The sequence below is a fragment of the Arachis hypogaea genome, chromosome 17 (genome assembly GCF_003086295.3).
Source record: "Arachis hypogaea cultivar Tifrunner chromosome 17, arahy.Tifrunner.gnm2.J5K5, whole genome shotgun sequence".
Lineage (NCBI taxonomy): Eukaryota > Viridiplantae > Streptophyta > Magnoliopsida > Fabales > Fabaceae > Arachis > Arachis hypogaea.
Window position 1 is genome coordinate 17,028,703 of NC_092052.1, and position 23,190 is coordinate 17,051,892.

Consider the following 23,190-nt stretch of genomic DNA (forward strand, 5'->3'; position numbering starts at 1 on the left):
TATTAGATTATTAAATTAAAGAAATTAGGTTAATGATTAAAAATAATGGTCAAAAATAATAAATTTTGATGGCTTTCTAGTATTTTTTAAATTTTATTATACTGAATAGATCAATTCATTTTGTAAATATAGGATAAATTTATGGTTTTTTTCATAAATATTTTTATCCACTTAAAACCTTTTTATAATACTTTTGTCTTGGAAGTAAACTTCTAAAATACATTTAATGTGTCACTTCTTTCTCACTGAAGCCTAAGGTAAGTTAATAAAATAGTATTAATAAAAATAAAAATAAAAAACCATTTAACAACTTCATTGACCCAAAATATGACATCTATTGAATTGAATTTAGATCTTAAAACAAGAAAAGAAAAGAAAACAAGAAATCTTGTCTTACATTGGGACAGGAACCTTAATCCAATCGACATGAAAATCACAGCATTAGAAAGGAACATGAGTAAAGTCAAGAACATGATATCATTTCTCATTGTAACAACTTTGTTAGGCACGTCAATGTAATCATTCACCTTTCACCATTCACGAAGACGATTCATTTCTCCAATTTTCAACTCCTTAGAAAACTCCCATCATTCATTTCCATATATATAAAGACTCAGCAAATTCAAATCTTATGAAGTAGTCATTCATTTTTTTTTTTTCTTATTATTCTATTTGTCCTCTTGTGTTTGAAGGAAGTAACGTGGAAATTACTTTGTTCTGTTATTTATTTCTCATCCATTTTTGCACACTCTCATGCACATAAGAAGAAGAGCTAGAAGCCTTTTGCATTGAAAGGTTCTTTCTTCTTCTTCTTCTTGTTCTTTATGGAAAAGTCAACGGCGTGTTTGGGTGGAGGTGTGTGCATTGTGATGATTCTGTGGTGGTGCTGCATAAGAAATGTGACATCTGGTGCATCAGATCACCGTTACAAACAAGGAGATTCAGTTCCCTTTTATGCCAACAAGGTGGGACCCTTTCACAATCCCAGGTCAGATTTTTCAATCTGATTCCTTTACTTCTTGTGCTTTCAACATGATTCAATCCCAATCCACCTAAAAGATTGTTCTTTTTTCATTGGGTTGTTCTGATTTTAATGTGTGTAATGAAGATTAGGAAATCATCAGTTTGTGACTTAGAAGCTGTGATTTTAGTTATATGAATAACTTTCAGTTTAACTGTAAAATGAGAAAAAGAAAAAAATTAAATGGAAATGTTAGTTATGTTTGGTTGAATGTCAAGTTTTGGATTCACTTGCAATGGAGAAAGCATTAAATTTTAAACTATCATGAACTTCTTCCTCACCATATTCTGATTTTATGAATTCTTTTTGTTTTCTGATGTCACAGTGAGACATACCGATATTTTGATCTTCCTTTTTGCTCACCAGGTTAGTTTCCAGCTGTCATTGTTCATTTTTCCCACAATAATCATTGTTGAAATTACAAAAAAAATAAAAAATGTGGTGGTTGTAGCTAATGTTGAAGAAAAGAAAGAAGATCTTGGTGAAGTTTTGAATGGGGATAGACTAGTTGTTGCTCCTTTCACAATGGATTTCCAAATTGATCAAGAGCCTACGAGTATCTGCAAGAAGAGGCTGACAAGAGCAGAGGTTGTGCAGTTCCGAGCCGCCATCTTGAAGGACTACTTCTTCCAAATGTACTATGATGACTTGCCAATATGGGGATTCCTTGGAAGATTTGAAAGCGAAGATCAAGACGACACGGCTGGCGCAAAAGTCTATCTTTTCAGGCATACTCATTTTGAGATCCATTACAACAAGGATCGAATCATCGATGTTTTCGTCCAGAACAAGCCTAATGAAGTTGTGAGCTTGACAGAAGATACAGAGGTAGATGTGGACTTCACATATTCTGTCCAATGGACTCCAACTGATATGTCTTTTGAGAAGAGGCTGGAGAAATACTCACAAGCATCATTGATGCTACTCAACTTGGAAATCCATTGGTTTTCTATTATCAACTCTTGTGTAGCTGTACTCCTCTTGACTGGATTACTTGCCACAATCCTCATGCATGTCCTTAAGAATGATTTTTCGAAGTAAGAATCTAATCTCTTCTTTGCCTTCTCTCCTTGACTTTAACCTTTTAGGCCTTGTTGTTTAGTAACCGTCTCAGGACAGAAATATATAAAAACTAATAAGACGCACGAAATTGCTTGGAAAACAAGATAGATACAGAAATAGGCAAACTAAAAACTGGAGACTAGAACAACAAATACACACCTTAAATTCACAGAACTCATTGTATCCTCCTTTTCAAACATGATAGGTTCACACATGATGAGGAGGCAGTGGATGAACAAGAGGGGAGTGGATGGAAGTATATTCATGGTGATGTTTTCAGATATCCAATGTATAAGTCCTTGTTTGCAGCAGCAACTGGAATAGGCACCCAGCTATTTGCACTGTGAGTTATCCTCTCATGAAATTATGTCTCTTAAAATGAGTTTCATGTCTCAGCATTTTATTGTTCAGCTATTCTGTGACCATCTATCTTTGATGCTGTTTTCAGTTCAATCTTCATCTTTATGCTTGCTCTAGTTGGTGTTTTCTATCCATACAATAGGGGAGCTTTGGTTACTGCACTGGTTATCATATATGCGCTAACATCAGGCATCGCCGGCTACTCTGCAGCGTCCTTCTATTACATGATTGAAGGGAAAAACTGGGTACATTCTCACTCCTTAGACAACAGATACCTCTAGTACTCCACTCCACTCTTAAGACTTGTTCTTCATCACTTACTCACTTAGTTCAGTGATCACATTTGCACATTTCGTTTTTATGGACATGTTCAAACAACGTTTGTAATCTGTAGAGGCTCAAGTTAGGAGAATGGATCAAATAAAGGATAATCCTATAGCCAGAGGTAAAGGGCGACCCGAGATAACTTTAGAAGATATTACTAAAAAAGATGTAATTATAAATAGCTAAATACATATGGCGTATGATAAGAAACTATCACGTCGATTAATCCATGTAAGCAAAAGGATTCTTGGTATAGAAACAAAAAATGTGAAGTATGGTTTATTGTACTTATTAGGCAGAATTTAGATTTGGTAAGCCTTAGAAACTATTGATGGTGTGCTGCAGAAAGCAGAAACCAAAATGTATACTCATGAAGTTTTGATTTGTTGGTGTTGCCAGATGAAAATTATGGTATTGACTGGAAGTTTGTTCTCAGGGCCATTATTCTTGACATTCTGCTTTCTTAACACTGTTGCAATTGCATATAGCTCCACTGCAGCACTACCACTTGGAACAATTGTGGTTATTTTCCTCTTATGGACACTAGTAACCTCACCTTTACTAGTTGTGGGAGGGATTGCTGGCCGGAATAGCAGACCGGAGTTCCAAACACCTTGTCGCACGAACAAGTATCCAAGGGAGATCCCTCAACTACCTTGGTATCGCAGAACGCTTCCTCAAATGGCAATGGCAGGGTTCTTGCCCTTCAGTGCCATCTACATTGAACTCTACTACATATTTATCAGTATTTGGGGTCACCAGATCTACACCATATACAGCATTCTTTTTATTGTGTTCATCATTCTCTTCATTGTCACTGCTTTCATCACTGTGGCATTGACATACTTTCAGCTTGCTGCTGAGGATCATCAATGGTGGTGGAGGTATGTGTGTCGCAATGACAAATTTTCTCATCATTTTCTTTGCTTGTCTATCGAATTTAGCCTAAGATTATCAAACTCTAGAGTTTAAAAGTTGAGTTTTACGAATTTAGATGAACTCGAGTTTGATAACCTTATGATGAAAAATCATTTCTCTTTGGCCTACTCACAGAAGCAATTCATGTCCCTTGTTCCATGAAAAATAGGTCCTTTGTGTGTGGTGGATCAACTGGCTTGTTCATATATGGGTACTGCATATATTTCTACTATGTAAGATCTGATATGTTTGGTTTCATGCAAACCTCTTTCTTTTTCGGCTACATGGCCTGCATTTGCTATGGCTTCTTCCTGATGCTGGGAACTGTTGGTTTCCGCGCTGCGTTATTCTTTGTCCGTCACATATACCGGTCTATCAAGTGTGAATAGACACAAGCTCATTGCCACCAGCCAGAGGCTCTCACACTCTTCTCATTGCTGCTAAGTGCTAATGCAAGGCCTTGAGGTGCTTCACACAACTTCTCAATCCCATATTCGTATCACCAATTTAGATAATCTCATAGACCGTGCATGAATATAGAAGAATAGCTTCCATACTACACACACTTTAAGTTTCTGATAGATAGCTCATAGCTTTGAGACTTCATTTGAATCCTAGTTGGCAAGAATTTCTTCAGGATTCAATATACGAATATAAATAGAGTTTCAATATCCATCACATTATAACTTGGCCTCTTGTTTATCTGCTCAGTTTGCTTATTCATTTTTTTCTTTTAAGAAAAATGCATTAGGTACATTTTTGTTCAAGTGTGCAACAGTTTCAACGATCTAGAAAGATATGCATTAGGGAAGAAGAAAATTGAGTAAAATATGAATATTATAACTAAATTTTTTAAAAAATGTGCAATGCAAATAATATCTTTATTTTATGTTTCTGAATAATACCATGATAAAAAGTAAAATATAGATGAAGAGTAAAGATTATTCTTTTTAATAAAAAAAACCACCAAAAAAATTGTAATATGCAATGCACACGTTTTTTTCTTAATTTAGTAATAATAATGCTCGCTAATAATAACGTTCGCAAAAGAACAAGCCACACAATCAAGGGTATGATACTCTATAAATTCTTGCTGACTAGGATCATCTTCTCTAACAATTTGCACTACAATGAGCATGAAAATTGAGCATCAATCTAAAGCCTCTAGAATGCAATGTAAGACAGTAGTAAGAGAAGCAGTAAAATATTCAGTTTCAACTAATCAAATAAAAAGAGAGTAGTTCTGGACTACATGGAATGATCTTTGGTCTAAAGCTTGCTATTACAAAACATGAAATTCAATGTAACAGGAACAAATTTAGTATACATTATCTATATAGATCCCATTAATGAATCATAACAGTTTGTCAACCAAGAGAGACAGACAAATGAAAAGATCTCATACAAGCAATTCCATAATGCCTATCAATACCTCCAATTAGAACCACCAAGTCGAATAACCTCTTCACCTCCATTATCCCTTCTAGGGATACGTTCCACGTTGGCATCTCCTTTATTATCGCCTAAGTCGCCATACATATCTTTAAGTTTAGCTAGATTACTGGATGCAGAGGCCTTCTTGCCTCCATCTCTCTGTGGACTAGACCGTGAGTCGAACCGTGCAGTGCCAGCTTGCAAGCTCTGACTTCTACTCCTGCTCCTACTTCTACTTCGGCTCCTGCTCCTACTACGATGACGCCTACTGCCATTGTCATAATCCCGACTGCCTTCCCTCTCGGGATACCGAGACCTCCTATCGTAATCATAACTTCGCTCTCTATCTCTTTCCCGATCCCTGTCCCTCCTGTGTCTGTCCCTCTCATAATCTCTATCCCGATCCCGGTATCTTTCCCGATCCCGCTCTCGATCCAAGTCCCTGCTCCTATCTCGGTCACGATATCTGTCCCTATCGCGCTCCCGATCCCTGTCCCTTTCACGTTCTCGATCCCTGTCCCTTTCTCGGTCTCGATCCCTGTCCCTGGACCTCGACCGGTCCCGGTCCCGGTCCCGGTCCCGGTCCCGGTCCCGGTCAGAATATTCACGACTCTGGCTGCGAGATCTTCTTATGTCATCACTGCCATTTCTTTCATGAGGGGCAGGTGCTGTACGGCGGATAGGTGAAGAATCCCTTGTGGAGGCACGATGTGGTGCGCGCTGCCCAAAAGACACTGACAGGGCTGCTTTTACAGAGGGTGGTCGACGGGCAGTATCATCAGAACCATGACGGGTAGTTTCACCTGTTGAACCAGAATGTGTGGTAGGTAGCTTCAACTTTTCAAGATTAGTCGTTACCTGCCGCAGTACAGGAACAGGGATGCGTGGAAAGAGGGTGTCAAAGTAATACTGCAACAGCAAAACAGATTCATCAATTTCCTTCCTTAATGCAACGTTAAAGCAACAAGATCAAATAATATTTGGAAATTGAACATTTAATTCTGTCAGTGATGCATATTTCATACCATGCAGAAAACACCCTTAGTCATATAATATCAACAAATAACAAAGAAAGACAACTACCATGCGGTAGTTTCACTTAATCCAAATCGCAGAGAAGAGTAAGCAAGCCAAAAACAGAATAGGAATAAGATTGTGCTCAGTGCTGTTACCGAGATAACAATCACTATCAAGGCAATGTTGGCAAGAATGCAGAAACTGTAGTTTAAATTCTGCTTGAATCTACATATATTAAAAAAGTATTTTAATTAGCCAATCTCCTCCAATTTTTTGCATTCATCTTAAACTCAAACAGAAACTCTAATTTGTGTATGCTTTTGTTTTTGGGAAGCAAACTAAAAGCAGATTAAATTTGTATAGCATCATAAATTTTTCTATTAAAAAATTTTAAATAAAAAATTGATAGCAACATCTTTAGTAGTCTACCAGCAACCCAGAACAGCATATTGTTACAAGCATAAATTATCAATGCAGAAAGCAATCAAGAAAAAAGAACGAAGACAGTGACATCGACCTGCTGCCTCATTTGCCCCGCCTGGGGCGTCAGAAACTGTAATTCATAGAAGTTACCTTGAATATGCTAAAAAGAAATAAAGATAGGGGAGGCAAATACATCTACATACGACATAAAGCATCCCAATTCCAAAAGTGAGCAAAGGTGTTACATGAGAAATGGAACCCATCCCCTATGAAGGACACAAAACATTAAGTATAACTTATTTCATTAAAAGAATGGTATTAAAGCCAAAAATATATGACTCTATCCAAATAATTGAGGTTAATAATTTGTAAACCAGAGTTGACAAAGGGGATAAAATATGGGAGATCTTAACTGAGAGATCAAATTAATATGACAGGGAAAATTAATAACAAGTAGATCTTTTAGAGTCTAAAATAAGGTTTCTATTCTAATGCGTTTACTATAATTTAAAATATAAAAAAAATTAAAACAAAACCCTCAAATTTCTTACTAGATGCCGCAGGTGTTGGAGCAATGATTTTAGAAAAAAGAAGACAACCATTAAGAGAATGCAACCAGCAAAAACATGTCAAGAAAGATAAAAGGAAGATTCTTTCAAACTACTAGTTATCTGCAATTACTGGTAGGTATGAAAGTTTTATGTCCAAAGATACTGAATGCACCTCATACTGCTACTCCAAATTATGAGATGATGTGGAACACATCTGGATTTGCAATCTTGTGATGCATCTTGAATCTGGTAGGAGAGCTCTGAAGAAAGAATTCTCAGTTTAACTAGTCAATACTTGAGTCGAAATGATTTTTTCCCCCTAGCCAACATATGGCACTAAATTTTAAACAAAAATTCCCATAATCAAGGTGTTAGGGTATAACTTGCTGACTATTATGTCAATGCATTAGATTTTCTACAACCAAAATGAAAGCAAGAGTCCAAAGAGGTTAAATGAGGGAGCAAACTGGTGTAAAAGTAATGCAGTCTAATAAATTTGATAACAAACCTGTCCAAGAAGCAGATCACGAACATATACACCCATGGTAGTCATTCGACCATTGGATCCAGGAGAAAATTCCTGAAATACAGCATCATTAGTTAATATGAATAACAGTTTGTATATTATATAAGCATGAACATTTAAATGGTATCATAAACACACAGCAAATTATTCAATACAAATATACACAAATATGTAACCGATTCCATAGAAGATGAACATGTCACAGCATGTACAATCAGAAGCTAAAGTTTTGACAGGCTTGTTCAAAAGCATATAATATGAGAACACTTGGTAGACAATATATTTTGACAGGACATAATATCTGCCCTTTGCATAGCTCCAGCACATTTGATCAGAAACTTTCACATATATCATCCGACTTGACACGTAGCGGGAAATGCAGATAAATGAAAGACAGTGATCTTTAAATTTCAATTATAATGTAAAAGAATTAAAAATACATTTTAAAATTGAATAATCGACATATAGAAGAAAGTAACGAATAGCTTAAGAAGATAAATGGCACTTCATACTATACAGCCAGAGCTAAAAAGATTTCATAAACATATCACCCTACCTCATCATCTTTAACATAAGGCTCATACCAGCTCCACAGAATTTTCGGATCAGCGACATATCTCAGATACAGAAATCCAATCTATAAGCAATAAAATTATGACATAAGATAAACTGACAAAAGGGATATTAGAAAGAAAAAAAAAAGACACTAATAGAATGTTGTCCACGCAAAATATAATCAACCTATCCTTTGAAAATAAATGAAACCCTTCAACATTCTCAAACAAAATAAGCCATTTGATGCGTCCTAATAGGCTAAAGATTGCTGTATTAGTGTATTTTGGGATGATGTGTAATCAAGGATCCCATTTCTCTCATGTTACATGGTAGGTAATGGCAGTAGAGATATTAACAACCAACAAGAGTTATGCCTGTGTTTGGCTATTGTCCACTTCCACCAGAGACATGGAAATGATGGCACATGTCTGGCATTGTTTTGGTGAGACTATTTTTTTATGGATATAAAAAGACACTGAGGCAGACAAGACAAAATTTGTGTCCTATTCAAGAGGTGGTACACAAATCGAGACATGGACGCAATGCTTTAAACAAAATTTTTCAAACAATACCCTCAATTTAATTGCATAATTCCACACCACTACCTTCTCATAATTTCCAGATTTCCACCTTTTTCTGTATCTTCCTCTCATTTGTCACCCCCCCCCCTTCTCGTCCCTTTTCCCTGCCACCCACCCAGACTGCTGCTGCTGTCACCTCTCTTTCATCCCAGACCACCACCACTGCTTCTACATCCCTTCCTCCGTCTTCTCTTCTTCCCTCTTCTCTTCTCTCCTCTCCTCTCCTCCTCCCTCTCTCGATCTTTCCCTCTTCCTCCTTCACTCTCTATTCGTTTTTCATTTTTTGATTGAATTATTTTAATCTTTTTAAATTCCAAATTTGGTAATTGTATAGTTGTATTTGATGGTGGTAGTTTTAGATATTGGAAAGAAAGAATGGAAAACCTACGGTGGTATTTGCGGTGGTGGACTAGTGGTGGTTGTGATTAATGGTGGTGGAGTAATGGTAATGGTATAGGGATAAAACTGACATTTTGATAGAAAGATAATTTGTTTCTCATGCCTTATTCTTCATTACCAAACAAGATTGAATATATTGTGTATTTTGTGTCCATGTCTTAATTATCTATGTCTGTGTGTCTATGTCTCAAAGTAATGAAAGTATACACTAACCAAACATAGCCTATGAGCATGAAAGCACACCCCTTAATGAATATACAAAAGCTTTAAGCACTTCTACATAAAACAAAATTAACAAAATCCATACACATCACAAGATACCTCTACATACCGCTCTAATGTAAGGTGAATCCGGGTGTTTTAGTAGCCCGTGCATTTGTTTGACAGTCAGCTTCATGGTGAAGAACTTGTATAGAAGGCAAAAAGCAGTTGAAGGGCCACGACAATTTCCTGTCATCCATGGCTCTACGTGATCAACTTGGTTGTAAATCTCATCAATAACTTCATGGTATGTCTTTAACCGATATAGCTCCTTGAAGTAATCAGATGACAGAATGTTCATGCAAAGCACCTTCTCCAGCAAGGAATCAATGGGCTTGCCACAAGTCTGTATCTCCATGGTGGTCACAAAATATTCTATTGCTCCCACAGTCACAATTTGAGAGAATGGAGAAGTCAACTTATAGCACAATTTGAAGTCACAATCCCATTCCTACAGCAAAGGATTAAAAAAGTGTGAATTTTAAAAAATAAAACAGTAAAAAAATAAGAGAGCATGAAATAAGCAAAAAAAAAATGTAGTTTCATTTAAAGGACAAGTACACAACTACTTATTTTTCAACCACGAATCTCGTTTACTATGGCAATCAAATAATAATTAGGGGAAAATATATGCCCCGGAAAAAGAAATTCAAACAAAAGATCTCTTTTGACTCAAATTTCACAAAGTACAACCTCCCGTTAGTTCAAAAAAACTCAGAAAACCAAAAGATTTTAGAAATATCACCACAATTCCGCCACAATTACTACCAAAAATGCATAATCGAACATCTATTTGATTAAGAATTGAAACGAAATCGGCTAGTTACTTTGAATCATATTCAACACAGTAATTGAAATCAAGGAAAAGAGTGGAAGAAATGCACAAGGCCATATATATACCTGCAGAACCCTAGAACCAGAAAAGAAAATATTTTGAGAAAAAGAACGAGATTGGGGATTTTGCGAGAAGCAAGTGAGATATAAAGGGAAAAAGGAGAAACGAGGAAAGTAGGAAGGGGAAGCAACTAAGTGGAAGAAAACGCACCAATTGGGAAGAGCGGTGAGTGGAAGCGAGGAAGCAGAAGAAGCTTAATGCACGGTGATGAAGAACCCTAGTTCCTGAGGCCTCTGTTCGAAAGAGGAATAAAAGGGAACAGAAAATTGTGCTTTACCTTCACCTATATGGAAATCAAAGCAGAACCGGTGGTATATCGACCGCACCGGTCCGGACCGGACTGGATTGGTCCACACGCATATTATAATTTTATAATTTATAATTAAATTAATTTTCTAAAAAAATCTATTTAAAACATTAACTATTTCATGACTCAAAAAATTCTAATTTTAACAAAATATCCAAAAGAAACAAACGGACGCTTTTTCGACGATCGGATGTGGGAGTTGTTTTGGTGAGATGGGGATCTTCGACATTTTTGAGAGGTCCCCAAACTCACTATTTCGTAGACGGCTCCCTTGACGTCTAGCGGCTCTACTCTCCGCTCACATCTCTTTCGTACAAGGGATAAGTTCCATAATCGCGTCAGGTCTCTACAGACGGCGCCAATATTCGGTTGCTCATCGGTAAGGCTGGAAGTGGGTCAAGCTAACTCATGATCCAGATCGAGCTCGACTCATTAATAGCTTAATAAGTTGAACTCGTGAGCTAGTGAGTTGAGCTTGAGCTCATAAATTAAATGAGGCAAGTTTGAGCTTGGATAAACTCAACTCATTAGCTCGTGAGTTGGCTCAATTATATATATAATATTAAAAGTATAGATTAAATGCATATAGGATATGCGTATTAATAATTTAATATATATATATATATATATGTTCTAATTGTTTACAATTTTATAGTTATTTTTTATATATAAAATTGATGTAGGACATAAATAAAAAAAAATTATAATTGATAGATAGATAATATATTAAAATTTTTTAATATTTTTTAATATATATATATATAAGTTATAATTTATTGATATAGAATTATAGATTATGTTCCTAATATTTGAGCCAACTCGTGAGCTTTCGTTAAGCGGAGCTTGAGCTTACGAAATAGGTCCGATTGTTAATGAGTCGAGCTGTGAGCCAAGCTTAATTTTTGTTAGTCGAACTTGAGCTTAGTCTAGCTCGACTCAACTCGGTTCAATTCTAGCACTACTCATCTGGATGGGTCAGTTAGATATCGGGTCGAGAGCAACAGTTGAGAATGTGGAGGTATTCGGTCCTGAACGCGAGTTGGCGAGGAAAGCTGCTGCCACGATCGTCGGTGGATCGGCGGGTGGGATCACCTGTAAAGACACTCTGATGCCAAAATAAGTGTCTGTATGATGAGGTTTTGTACTCTGATGGGCCCTCTGACTCGAGTGTGTCCATCTGGAAGCTTCTACTAGTTGTCCAGATTTCCCTTAGGAGGTCATCTTCATGCATATGGATCGACGACCCGTCGGGTCGGTAACCCGCAAAGTGAATCCTCGGCCCTTGTTGGGCTGGGTCGGAACAAAATTTAAAAAAATAAAAATCTTTTAAGTGTATCACACATGCATTTAAAAAAAATCACAAAAATATATCAATTTTTTATTATTTCGACCAAATAGATCAAATAATTTTTTATTATCTTGACCAAATTATTAGGCTCATTAATTTAGATATGGAAAATATTGTGGTGTATTGGCTGAAAATGGAGCAACTGTGTGTATTACACACAGATGGACGTGTCAGATGAAGGCACAACACGCAGGGGGCGTGGAAGCTAGGTGGCATGGTGTGGTTGAGCCAACTAGGCAAGCATGCAGGGGGCGTGCTGACGTGGCAGAAGTTGGTTGGCTAGGAGGTACAGCACGTGGGGGGCGTGCTGAGTCAGCACGCAGGCGTGCTGACGTGGCGAAGGCTGATTGGTCCAAGTATGCAACACGTGGGGGGCGTGTTGACTCAGCACGCAGGGGCGTTCTGACACGTGTCAAAGCGTGATTGGCTGAGGCAGGCAGCACGTGGGGGCGTGTTAAATGCACCCCTCTATATAAGGCAGAGCTCGATAGTGTTTTGCATACTGAGTAAGATTTGAGTGTGTTGTGAGGATTCTTTGAGGCTGTTGTTGGTGTAATAGAGGGCACCACAAATTTGGTAGTGTATCATAACGGTGAGATAATACGTAATACTCATGAGGGAGTGAGGTTTGTGTCCCAGAATCTGTTTTCGTTTGTGGTTCCATGCACGATGATGTTAATGAAGCTGCAGAACGGCCTCTGTCAAAGCATGGAGAACGGTACGTTAATGAGAGTGAGCATAATTCTGTACCGGGATCCGGTTGTAGTTTTTGGTGGTCTAATACAGTTTGATACTATGCCGATCACGGATGAAGCGAGTATGCAGAATATGTTTCAAATTCACCGGCAGACTTATATGTGACACCCACAGATTGAGTTGTACGTTGAGTTTGAAGCTGTAGAGGCAGTAGCGGTCCAAAATGATATAGATGTAAATGATGATAGAGCTGCAGTGTACGAAGGAATGAATAGTGATAGCGAAGAGGACTTCGAAGCCACTTATGAAGCCGGCGACGAAGATGAGGATGGTGATGTGGGAGTTTAGGCAGCAGCAGAAAATGTAGTGGTTCATCCCTCGAGCAGTCAACCGATGGGCGTTCCACCTTTTATGCGTGAGTTGGATCTCGACGCCATGCATGCCCCCAAGTTTCCGAAATATGCAAACATAGGTACGTGTTGACTAAATAAGAAGTTTTTGTTAGTTTATACTTTGGATTGTGCAATAAACGATTATTTTGGCTTTCTGTAGGAATTGCTGATCCTGAGGACGGAGAGTTCCGGATTGGAATGGAGTACAGTTCTAGAAAGTCGGTCATCGTAGCAATTAGAAGTTTCACTATATCTAGAGGAGTTGACTATGATGTGTGTGAGTCTGAGCCACAGACGTTCTATGCAAAATGCAAGATGTACGGGCGTGGATGTGACTGGCTTATCCGAGCCAGCTTGATACAGAAAAAAGGTTGTTGGGAGATACGCAGATACAACGGTAGGCACACGTGCACGATCAGAATGATTTCACAAGATCATTCCAAGTTAGACTCGGATACAGTTGCTGAGGCTATAAGGCCATTGGTCGAGACGGACCCGTCCATCAAGGTAAAATCTATAATTGCGGAAGTTCAGTCAAGGTTCAACTATACCATCAGTTACCGAAAGGCTTGGTTGGCAAAGCATAAGTCCGTTGCCAAAGTTTTCGGTGGTTGGGAGGATTCTTACCAAGCCTTGCCATGGTGGCTCTCGGTCATGGTGCAGAAGATTCCTGGTTCAGTTGTCCAAATAGAAACACGTCCACTGTACAATGGGAATGAGGAGGCACAAAGTGTAAAAATACTTCATTGTGTATTTTGGAGTTTCAATCCATGCATTAGGAAATTCAGGCATTGCAAGCCCCTGGTTCAAGTTAACGGCACACACCTATACGAAAAATACAAAGGTACACTTCTAGTCGCTGTTGCACAAGATAGGAACCAGAACATTGTGCCTATCGCCTTTGCCTTGGTGGAAGATGAGACAGCTGATGTGTGGCACTTCTTTCTCAGGAATCTGCGAACGTATGTTGTTAGAAAAGACAGTGTGGGTATGATCTCAGACCGGCATGAGTCAATACGGGCAGCAGTTAATCGTTCCAGTGGTGACTGGCAACCTCCAAGAGCATGGTGGATGTTTTGTATAAGACACATCGGTAGTAACTTCTTAAGGGCATTCAAAGTCCCTCACTTGCAGAAGCTTGTTGTCAATATAGGGTATTCAAGAACAGTGGAAGAGTACAATATCAACTATAAGAGGTTGGAAGAGCGAGGCGAGGCATATGCCAGGTGGTGCGATGCCATCGGACTCAGACATTAGGTATTGGCATTCGACGAGGGACATCGATGGGGCCATATGACAACGAACCTTGTCGAGTGCATTAACTCAGTGTTGAAGGGTGTCCGTAATCTACCTGTGTTGGCGCTGGTCCGAGCAACATATTATAGGTTAAATGAACTCTTTACGCGGAAGAGTGCGAGACTCACGAAAGCAAGCATGCTGGATTTACGTACTCTGCATTTGTGCAATAGCGGATAGAAGCAAGTATGCAACAGGCTGGGAATATAGTTGTGCACCGCTTTGATAGACGAAATGAGGTGTTTGAGGTGCATGAAATGACTATTAGAAAGGTGTTAGTTGTTGATCTTGCGCGACGGACGTATGACTGTGGACACTTTCAGGTTGAACGAATACCATGTCGCTATGTTATTGCTTGCTGTGCTAACCAACGTCTCGATTGGCAGTTGTATGTGCATGATGTGTACAAGATGACAGAAGTTCGTAAGGTATATAGATTTGAGTTCACACCATTAGGAAATCCCAAGACATGGCCTGCTTATGAGGGACCCACATTGGTCGCTAATCCCGCCCTGAGGCGAACGTCTAAAGGCAAGCCCAAACTGACCCGATACTTGAATAAAATGGACTCACGTGACATGCGTGGTCCTCGGATATGCCATCTCTGTGGTACTCAGGGTCATAGTCGGAGTAGGTGTCCGCAGCGTGCTGGACCGAGTGGTGTTGGTTCATAGTTTAATATGGTCATGTTTGTACTTTTTCATTTGCATTTTGTCAGTTGATGCTTTTGAAACCAGGCGTGTTTGTATTTTTCAAATGAAGTCTATCCATTGATATTTTAATGTCTGCTTAATATTGTCATTAACTGATTTCCTTAAGTTAATATACAAAAAAAGAACTACGGGTTACATAAGTTAACAAACCAAACATTAAACACAAATTACATTAACTTAATTCTGAAAATAAAATCTAGATAACCTAAACCGAAGCTCACTTCTTTCCAGCTAAGTAGTTCAGTCCCTTACCCATAATGCCCAGACCGAATTGCGATGGAGTATACCTATCAGGTGGATTTCGCTTCGTCCGCAGGTCATATGGGTGACCTCGAACTGAGTCATCCACCCCCGGAGCTCCCGAACCACCTGCCTCTGTAGGAGCAGCCGACCCACCTGCATCTGTCGGAGCGGACGACCCACCTACCTCTGCTGGAGTGGATGATCCGGGGTTGAACGTGTCAACAACTGCGTATGCCCGCTGACGCTGGATAAAACCACTATCACATGACGCACTCCCTGACGTGTGGTCGGAAGTACGACCCCGCAAACCATGGGCCATATCTACTGATGCCCTATGTGGATCAGCTGACACTGACAGTGAAGGGATACCACTAAAATCTGATCAGCCACCCAAACCAGCGTTGGTCCAATGTTGTAGTTGCTGATCTTCGTGTCTGCCGCTGGAGAAGCCAAACCAATCATGACCGGAAAGAATGGTAAGTATGGGATCATGATGCTGGCCGGACTGACCGTGGTCACTGTGCTGATAATGGTGGCTGCTCTGAGCATGGTGGCTGTGCTGAGAGTACTGAGAATGGTGGCTGCCCTGAGCGTGGTGGCTACCCTGAGTGTGATGGCTACCATGACTGTAGGCCGGTGGCTGTGGTATATAATAAGGAATCGACTCAAACACTGCATGCTATGGGGCAAGTGGCTGTGGGGCAGGTGGATGTGGATGATGAGGAACGTACCCCGTCAATCTCAACAGATGTCCGTAGGAGCGTACGTACCAATTCCGGTACTCCACTGTCGGTAAAAAATCCCAGGTCAGAAGGAGGTGCTGAACCCGCAATCGACTGTGTCGCCTGTTGGCCCACTCTGCTATCCATAGCCCATGCAAAACTGTCCAGTCGTGAAGCTGCACTCTGCGTAGAACGATACAATACTGATCAAGTGGAATATCCCTTGCTGCCCGCGGAGGAGGTTGTGCATATCCAAACTGACGCATCACTCGATCCGTAGGGTGCCACTCGACACACTCGAACGACAACAACGGAGCAACAATGTCACACACCTCAAGATGGGGATGCAACTCGTCCGGAACGATCAATCCCTGGTACGGCCGCCACTGAAACTGCCACAGTATTATTGGCATATTAGAACCCTAACAATAATGGTTGGAAAAACGGAACAGAAAAACCATAACTATTTACCTCCTGCATGTAGTCTATATCATGTCTGAATGTCTCTACGGTCTTGGATAACCACGCCGTGGTCCGTTCCGAATGACTTCACCTGACACATTATTAATTGAAAAAATTTAAATAACTCACCATAAGTCAAATATGCATCATGAATATAACACACGACTAAAATAAGACTTATTACCTCCTGGCAACTGGTATCTCGGCCGGTAGAAGGGTTTGTCTCGGTACGGGAGTAAGACACGGCATTCGCTCCCATGCCCAAACAAACAATAGATTCAGAGGGCCATCCATCTCCTTTGTATCATATCATGATGCACAGCATAGTGCTCTGTAAAGATGCGCGAGACATGCTGACCCCCAACTATAAGTATGGATCTGCTCGAAATCGCGAAGCAATGGTAGATATTTCGCATGGGCATATGCGGTCGACTTATCCGTGAATAGGGTCGACCCTAATAAACAAAAGATCTGACATCTGACGTATCTCTTGATGGACTCCTCAGTGTCCAACGGCTCTGCGTCTCTGATACGTCGAACCCAACCCAGCTTTATATAGGACTTCGCATTATGACTGACTGATGGCTCACGACCGAATATCGCTATGCCCTGACTTTGAACGAAGTCGCTACTACTATCTGTCCATCCACTGACAGGCTCTCCATCAATGGGTAGGCCGAATATATGAGCGACATCCTCTAATGTCACTGTAACCTCACCGATCGGCAATACAAAGGTGTGGGTTTCAGGCCTCCACCTTTCAACCAGAGCAGCTAACATAGGGTGAAATCCTCTTATGACTCCAATTCTAGAGACGTGGTAGAATCCCGTGGCGCGTAAGTAGTTCTCCACCATCGGATTCCACGTCTGTGGCGGATCCAGTTTACGCACCAACAAATTCCTGTTAGGCTGCATCAACAAAGATATATGTTACATTAATTAAATAATAATCCTTATAAATATTTTAATAAACATTCACATATTTATTTTAAATATTTATTTATTATAATATTCTTTATTTTAAATATTTTAAACATTCTTTATTTATTATAATATTTATTTATTAATATACGCAACATATTTATGTTAAAAAAGTCAAAATATTTTTTTATTCTTGAATATATTCATAACAACAAAAATTAAAAAAAATTTAAAATTACATAATAATAATAATAATAATAATAATAATAATAATAATAATAATATTATTATTATTATTATTATTATTATTATTATTATTATTGTTAAAATATTTATAAAATACACAAAATAATATTCTCATAACAAAATATATATACATTAAAAAATATAAATACATAAAAAATAAACTTTAAATATAGAAAAAAAATTAAAATTTGCCAACTTACATAAATAGGATGATCCAAATAGTTGATAATATGTTTTTCGGGCGCCATATAATTACGTACCATTTTTTTTAAATCCCTAAAACTAAAATTTTTTTTCACCGTATAAACTTTTAATTCACTACTACTCACTACTACTCACTACACTCTTCTCACCCTAAACCTATACACCCAGACAGCCCACACTTCTTTCCTTCTCTCTAATTTTTTGCTTTAGCTATATGGCCAACTATTTCCCTCAATATGCAACGAAGAATGCACATATATAGAAGAGGGAGAGAGCTCGCTGGTTTCCGGAGGAGGGGGCTGTCCCCTGCATGTAGGCAGCCTGCAGCACGCCCCCACGTGGTGAGTAAGCAGCATTGAAACTCCGCGGGAATCTCTGCTGCGCTTCACGGGTCTCCAGGCACCACGCCCCCTGCGTGGTGAGTCAGCACGGCCCTGGCGTGGTGGAGGAGTGTTGCCACGTCACAGGAAGCATGCCCCCGGCGTGTTGATAAAGTGCCGCCACGTCGCCACCTGCTGAGGCACCACGCCCCCGGCGTGTTGACCGTGGGTTCCATACTCCGGCAATACCCCTCCTTGGCCAATATCTGGCTAATACACCATCCATGCATCCATATGAAAAATAATTTCTGAAATTATTATATATTATATTATACTCATTTGAAAATAATAGACAATAATTATCTAACAAAAATAACAATTGATTTAATGTTCGGGATAGGAGCTGAAGGACTAAAAAGAAAATTTAAGCTTTGATACCTTCTGATACCATAAAGGTATATGGTATCAGCTCTAGGTTGAAAAAAAAAAAGATAAAAGTTTAAGCTAGAAATTCAATGGGTCCATGAGAGTTTAGAGAAAAAAAATACATTTGAAAAAATAGCAAGGACACTCCGATGTCAAAGTAAGTGTCTGTATGATGAGACGGCTAATTAAGGTAAAGATGACGTATCTTGGAGGAGGGTAGGTCCCTCCCTATTTATACCTTGTAATCAAGTGGTCCCTCTGACTTGGGTCCATTTGTCTGAAAGATTTTGCTAGCTGTCCAAGTCTCCCTTAAGAGGTTGAGTAACGCGCAAATCATCTTCATGCGTATGGGTCGACGACCCCTCGACCCGGCCCTTGTTGGGCTTAGTCAGAACGAATTTTAAAAAATAAAAATCTTTTAAGTACATCACACATGCATTTAAGAAAAAAATTACAAAAATAAATCAATTTTTTTATTATTCCGACTAAATAGATCAAAGATTTTTATATTATTTTGACCAAATTATTATATATTATATTATACTCATTTGAAAATAATAGACAATATTTTTTAACAAAAATAACAATTAACTTAGTATTCGAGACAAAAGATAAAAGACTAGAAAGAAAACCTAAACTCTGATACCTTAAGGGTATATGGTATCAGATCTAGGCTGAAAAAAAAAAAGAGAAAAGTTTAAATTAGAAATTCAATGGGCTCGAGAGAGATTAGAGAAAAGAAAAAATTATATTTGAAAAAATAATAAGGACACTCCGATGCCAAAATAAGTGTCTGTATGATGAGATGACTAATTAAGATAAAGATGACATATCTTGGGGGAGGGTAGATCCTTCTCCATTTATACCTTGTAATCAAGTGCTCCCTCTTACTCGAACCCGTTTGTCTGTAAGATTCTGCTAGCTGATCCAAGTCTCCCTCAGGAGGTTGAGTAACGCAGGTCATCTTCATGCGTATGGGTCAACGACCCGTCGACCCGACCCTTGTTGGGTTGGGCCAGATCAAAATTTTAAAAAATAAAAATCTTTTAAGTACATCACACATGCATTTAAGAAAGAAATTGCAAAATCATATCAAAAAATTTTTTATTATTTCGACCAAATAGATCAAAGATTTTTTTTATTATTTTGACCAAATTATTATATATTATATTATACTCATTTGAAAATAATAGATAATATTTTTTTAACAAAAGTAACAATTGATTTAGTGTTCAGGACAGGAGGTAAAGGACTAGAAAGAAAATCTAAAATCTCTTACCTTCTGATACCATAAGGTATATGGTATTAGATTTAGGTTAAAAAAAAAAAAAGAAGAGAAAGGTTTAAGCTAAAAATTTAATGAGTTCAAGAGAGATTAGAGAAAAGAAAAAATAGCATTTTTCATTTTATTATCACTTTAAAGACGTACTCAATAAGTCTATAGTAAAATATTTGTAAGTTACATTCTAAAAGTATGTTTTTCTTACTTGTATAAATAACTAGTTAGGTGTTAATTTTTACATATGTATATGAATTTGATAGTAATTACAAGACACTAATAGATTTTTTTTTTAAATAACATAGATGTTATCAATTAGATATAAAAAAATATTTTAATCATTCTAACTATGAATTTGATAGTATTCAAAATTGATATTTTATGTAAATAATATATTTGAGTTATGCATAAACATATGGTGAAGAGATGAAAAATAATAATTATTAAACTTGATATTTTTTTAAGGACAATTTACTTAAATAAAATGAAAGGGAGAAATCTTTACTCAAATGCAACAATTGAGAATCCTTTACTTGCGTGTCCTGTTTTATTTTTATGTAAGTTACCACGTTTTAAAATTTACACATAAACCGTGGCAAGTAAGCACGATTTATGAAGGTAGCAAAATGAACATAAACCGTTACTAGTAAACACGGTTTATGAAGGAGACAAAACGAGTATAAACCGTGAGAAGTAACCACGGATTAGGTTTGAATACTATTGGTAGAAACCGTGCTAGGTTCTAACGGTTTACTAGTAAGATGTTTGCTCATAAAATCCTCTAAGTTACCACGGTTTATGCGTTTAGGTATATAAATACATAATCCGCATTAAGTCTTGACGGATTTCATAGATGTTGGGGCCAAAATTTTTTGTGTTGAGAGTTTGAGAGAGAATCCGAGGACGTGAAGCCTCTGAAGTGGTGGACCATGGAAGACGAAACTCGTATGTACCGATTAAATGCTGTTGCGCACGTGACTAGAAACATCGACCAAAAGGTTAGTTATACTACCTTAGTCATATCAATATTTTTGCATTGGATGCTTGATATGTGTCAAAGTTTTGTGCATTTTATATATCTTCCTTAGTTATAATATCTTGACCTTAAAAAATATAGGACTACATGTTTGTTGGCGTTATCTTTAGGAATGTAAAATAAAAGTAAATAAGAGAGGGGGTCTATTAGCACTTTTATTATACTGATTTGTCTGTCTATTATTATTATTGTTGTTGTTGTTGTTGTTGTTGTTGTTGTTGTTGTTGTTGTTAAAGAAAATATGAAACAAAGATGAGAAATAAAAATGTCGTGTTTCAGTTATGGATAAAGAATATATATGCTCAAGTTGTATGTTTATACTAATTTTTTTAAATTATATTTATTCATATTAATATTGCAAGTATGATGAGGATTACATGATATATGTGAACCACTTTGTTTTATGTTTTGATGTGTGGCAAATTAATTTTGTCATTAATGAATCGTAAATTTTTAAAATTTCTTGAGTGTCGAAATAATTCCTTATCCACATGTTGCAGCCTACTAGGGTTATTATCTGTGTTAGGAGATAACAGAATATGCCTCTACACGAACGGATTATACCGTATCTGGAGACTGTGAGCTTATATCACTTGGCTAGGCTGAACAGTCAGTGGTTCTGGGTTGATGAGCCTCTACTTAACGCATTCGTTGAGAGGTAGCGCCCTAAGACCTACACCTTTCACATGTCATTTGGGGAGTGCACTATCACTTTGCAAGATGTGGCATATCAGCTGGGTTTGCCCATCGATGGGGAGGCCATTAGTGGGTGCCTGACTGACTTTGAGAATCTGATGGACAACGGAAGACCAGCATGGGAGTGGTTTCGGGAATTGTTTGGTGAGCTACCGCCGCCAAATAAAGTCAAGCAGATGACGATTCACTTCACATGGTTCCATGAGAGGTTTCGGGTTCTCTCAACAGATGCGAGTAAGGAGACCGTGCGTATATACGCGTGTGCTTATATTATGATGTTGTTATCGTCTCAGCTGTTTGCGGACAAGAACGCAAACCGGGTTCACCTTCGCTAGTTGCCATATTTGGCATCGATGGATGACTTGGGAAGATATAGCTGGGGCTCGGGTGCACTGGCCTAGTTGTATAGATGTCTGTGTCGTGGGACAAACAGAAACATTGTTAACTTGGCCAGACCACTATAGCTACTGCAGTCTTAGATTTTCTGGAGGTTTTCCAGTCTCAGACCTAGTGGTTTTGATGTGTTTGGATTTCCGCTGGCATCCAGGTATGGTTTATTGTTTTGTGTGGATAACATGTTTAATTTGATGTGTTGTCATTTCTAATGAAATGCTCACAATGAAATTTGTAGGTGGGCAACATATCTGCCGACAACCGATACAGGAGATCAAAGAGTGGTGTTAGCACGCCTTTGTTTGGATAGATTGCGTGATCGCGATGTGAGTCGTTTAGTTTTTGCTCTTTGAAGAAGTCGTTCATGTTTACTCTGATGGTCTTATCTAACATTAGTTTCTCCATTACAGTTTTTGTGGGAGCCTTATTCTGCTCCCGATGTGGTAGCTGTTGTTCATCCGGAGATACTTGTTGAGGAGCACCATAGGCTATGAATGGTAGTCACAAGCCTGATATATTTTGCTGCGATAGAGTGGCATCAGGTGGATAGAGTGGTACCGCAGTTCGGCGGGGTTCAGCATCTCCCCCAGTTGGCTCTGAACATAGATTGGCTCCATGCGAAGGATGGTAGGGGTGGAGATCGATGGTTCCCCAGTTATTATCAAGAATGGCATTTGCATTGGAACAACAGGCTAGATTCAGTCATCCCGGCCGATAGAGTAGCTGATCCCAGTCCATTAATGGACTGGTGGCATCGTGTGGCCTACAGATTCCTGTCTCCAGATGTTGTATTTCGTGATCTTAGACCGATTGCCGTGTCGGAGGAGGCTCGTTACAGAGGATTGTCCCAGGCACCTCCCAGGGTGCAAGTCCTGGACAGACCTGACAACAGGCGTGTAGAGCGGCGTCGGCGTATAGGCACACGTGCCACCGATCGAGAGTGGTGATGGCTCGACGACCTTATGGATTAGGACAAAGGTGGTGCTGATGATAGAGGTTTTGTGGATCATCGTGTTCATCGACGTAGAGCCAGACGTCACGGTGGGAGGGATGGTCGTGGACGGGCTAGAGGCAGAGGACCCCCCGATGGGGATGAGCAGGTTGAGCATGCTGTGGGTGAGGGTGATGGAGGTTTAGACACAGGGATGGATCATGCCAACTAC

At 38.8% G+C, this 23,190-nt stretch overlaps 4 protein-coding genes across 6 annotated transcripts; 3 read left to right on the plus strand and 1 right to left on the minus strand.

The window, feature by feature from the left end:
- Positions 1 to 544: 544 nt before the first annotated feature.
- On the plus strand, positions 545 to 4,360 carry LOC112766940 (transmembrane 9 superfamily member 2). 2 transcript variants are annotated; one of them, XM_025812833.3, is made up of 7 exons: positions 545 to 988; positions 1,347 to 1,387; positions 1,473 to 2,058; positions 2,289 to 2,426; positions 2,532 to 2,688; positions 3,167 to 3,651; positions 3,855 to 4,360. In XM_025812833.3, the coding sequence occupies exons 1-7, from the start codon at positions 825 to 827 to the stop codon at positions 4,072 to 4,074; spliced, it is 1,791 nt and encodes a 596-aa protein (XP_025668618.1). In that variant the 5' UTR covers positions 545 to 824; the 3' UTR covers positions 4,075 to 4,360. The 2 variants fall into 2 exon arrangements, with proteins under 2 accessions (XP_025668618.1, XP_072078598.1); XM_072222497.1 differs by having other exon boundaries at positions 822 to 965.
- A 513-nt stretch (positions 4,361 to 4,873) lies between these two features.
- On the minus strand, positions 4,874 to 10,616 carry LOC112766987 (pre-mRNA splicing factor SR-like 1). Of its 2 annotated transcripts, XM_025812875.3 has the most exons (6): positions 10,478 to 10,616; positions 9,503 to 9,883; positions 8,193 to 8,273; positions 7,619 to 7,690; positions 7,283 to 7,370; positions 4,874 to 6,028 (listed from the first exon to the last, which is right to left on the minus strand). In XM_025812875.3, the coding sequence occupies exons 2-5, from the start codon at positions 9,788 to 9,790 to the stop codon at positions 7,302 to 7,304; spliced, it is 510 nt and encodes a 169-aa protein (XP_025668660.1). In that variant the 5' UTR covers positions 9,791 to 9,883; positions 10,478 to 10,616; the 3' UTR covers positions 4,874 to 6,028; positions 7,283 to 7,301. The 2 variants fall into 2 exon arrangements, with proteins under 2 accessions (XP_025668660.1, XP_025668658.1); XM_025812873.3 differs by lacking the exon at positions 7,283 to 7,370.
- Positions 10,617 to 13,071: 2,455 nt separating this feature from the next.
- Positions 13,072 to 14,327, plus strand: LOC112762912 (uncharacterized). Its single transcript, XM_025808721.1, has 2 exons — positions 13,072 to 13,150; positions 13,231 to 14,327. The coding sequence occupies exons 1-2, from the start codon at positions 13,072 to 13,074 to the stop codon at positions 14,325 to 14,327; spliced, it is 1,176 nt and encodes a 391-aa protein (XP_025664506.1).
- A 36-nt stretch (positions 14,328 to 14,363) lies between these two features.
- LOC114925628 (uncharacterized) lies at positions 14,364 to 15,040 on the plus strand. The gene is made up of 2 exons (XM_029294251.1): positions 14,364 to 14,435; positions 14,540 to 15,040. The coding sequence occupies exons 1-2, from the start codon at positions 14,364 to 14,366 to the stop codon at positions 15,038 to 15,040; spliced, it is 573 nt and encodes a 190-aa protein (XP_029150084.1).
- Positions 15,041 to 23,190: the final 8,150 nt, after the last annotated feature.

Bases quoted from the DNA above. Each gene is read 5' to 3' on its own strand.
- LOC112766940 (XM_025812833.3), top strand. From the start codon at position 825: ATGGAAAAGTCAACGGCGTGTTTGGGTGGAGGTGTGTGCATTGTGATG. The intron at 2,427-2,531 runs GTGAGTTATCCT...TGCTGTTTTCAG, and splicing joins GGCACCCAGCTATTTGCACT to TTCAATCTTCATCTTTATGC. The intron at 3,652-3,854 runs GTATGTGTGTCG...CATGAAAAATAG, and splicing joins GATCATCAATGGTGGTGGAG to GTCCTTTGTGTGTGGTGGAT.
- LOC112766987 (XM_025812873.3), bottom strand. From the start codon at position 9,790: ATGGAGATACAGACTTGTGGCAAGCCCATTGATTCCTTGCTGGAGAAG. The intron at 7,691-8,192 runs GTAGGGTGATAT...GCTGTATTTCAG, and splicing joins CTTATGTTAAAGATGATGAG to GAATTTTCTCCTGGATCCAA. The intron at 6,029-7,618 runs GTTTGTTATCAA...TTGCTGTTGCAG, and splicing joins GTGATCTGCTTCTTGGACAG to TATTACTTTGACACCCTCTT.
- LOC112762912 (XM_025808721.1), top strand. From the start codon at position 13,072: ATGGGCGTTCCACCTTTTATGCGTGAGTTGGATCTCGACGCCATGCAT. The intron at 13,151-13,230 runs GTACGTGTTGAC...GGCTTTCTGTAG, and splicing joins TCCGAAATATGCAAACATAG to GAATTGCTGATCCTGAGGAC.
- LOC114925628 (XM_029294251.1), top strand. From the start codon at position 14,364: ATGACAACGAACCTTGTCGAGTGCATTAACTCAGTGTTGAAGGGTGTC. The intron at 14,436-14,539 runs GTCCGAGCAACA...TTTGTGCAATAG, and splicing joins ATCTACCTGTGTTGGCGCTG to CGGATAGAAGCAAGTATGCA.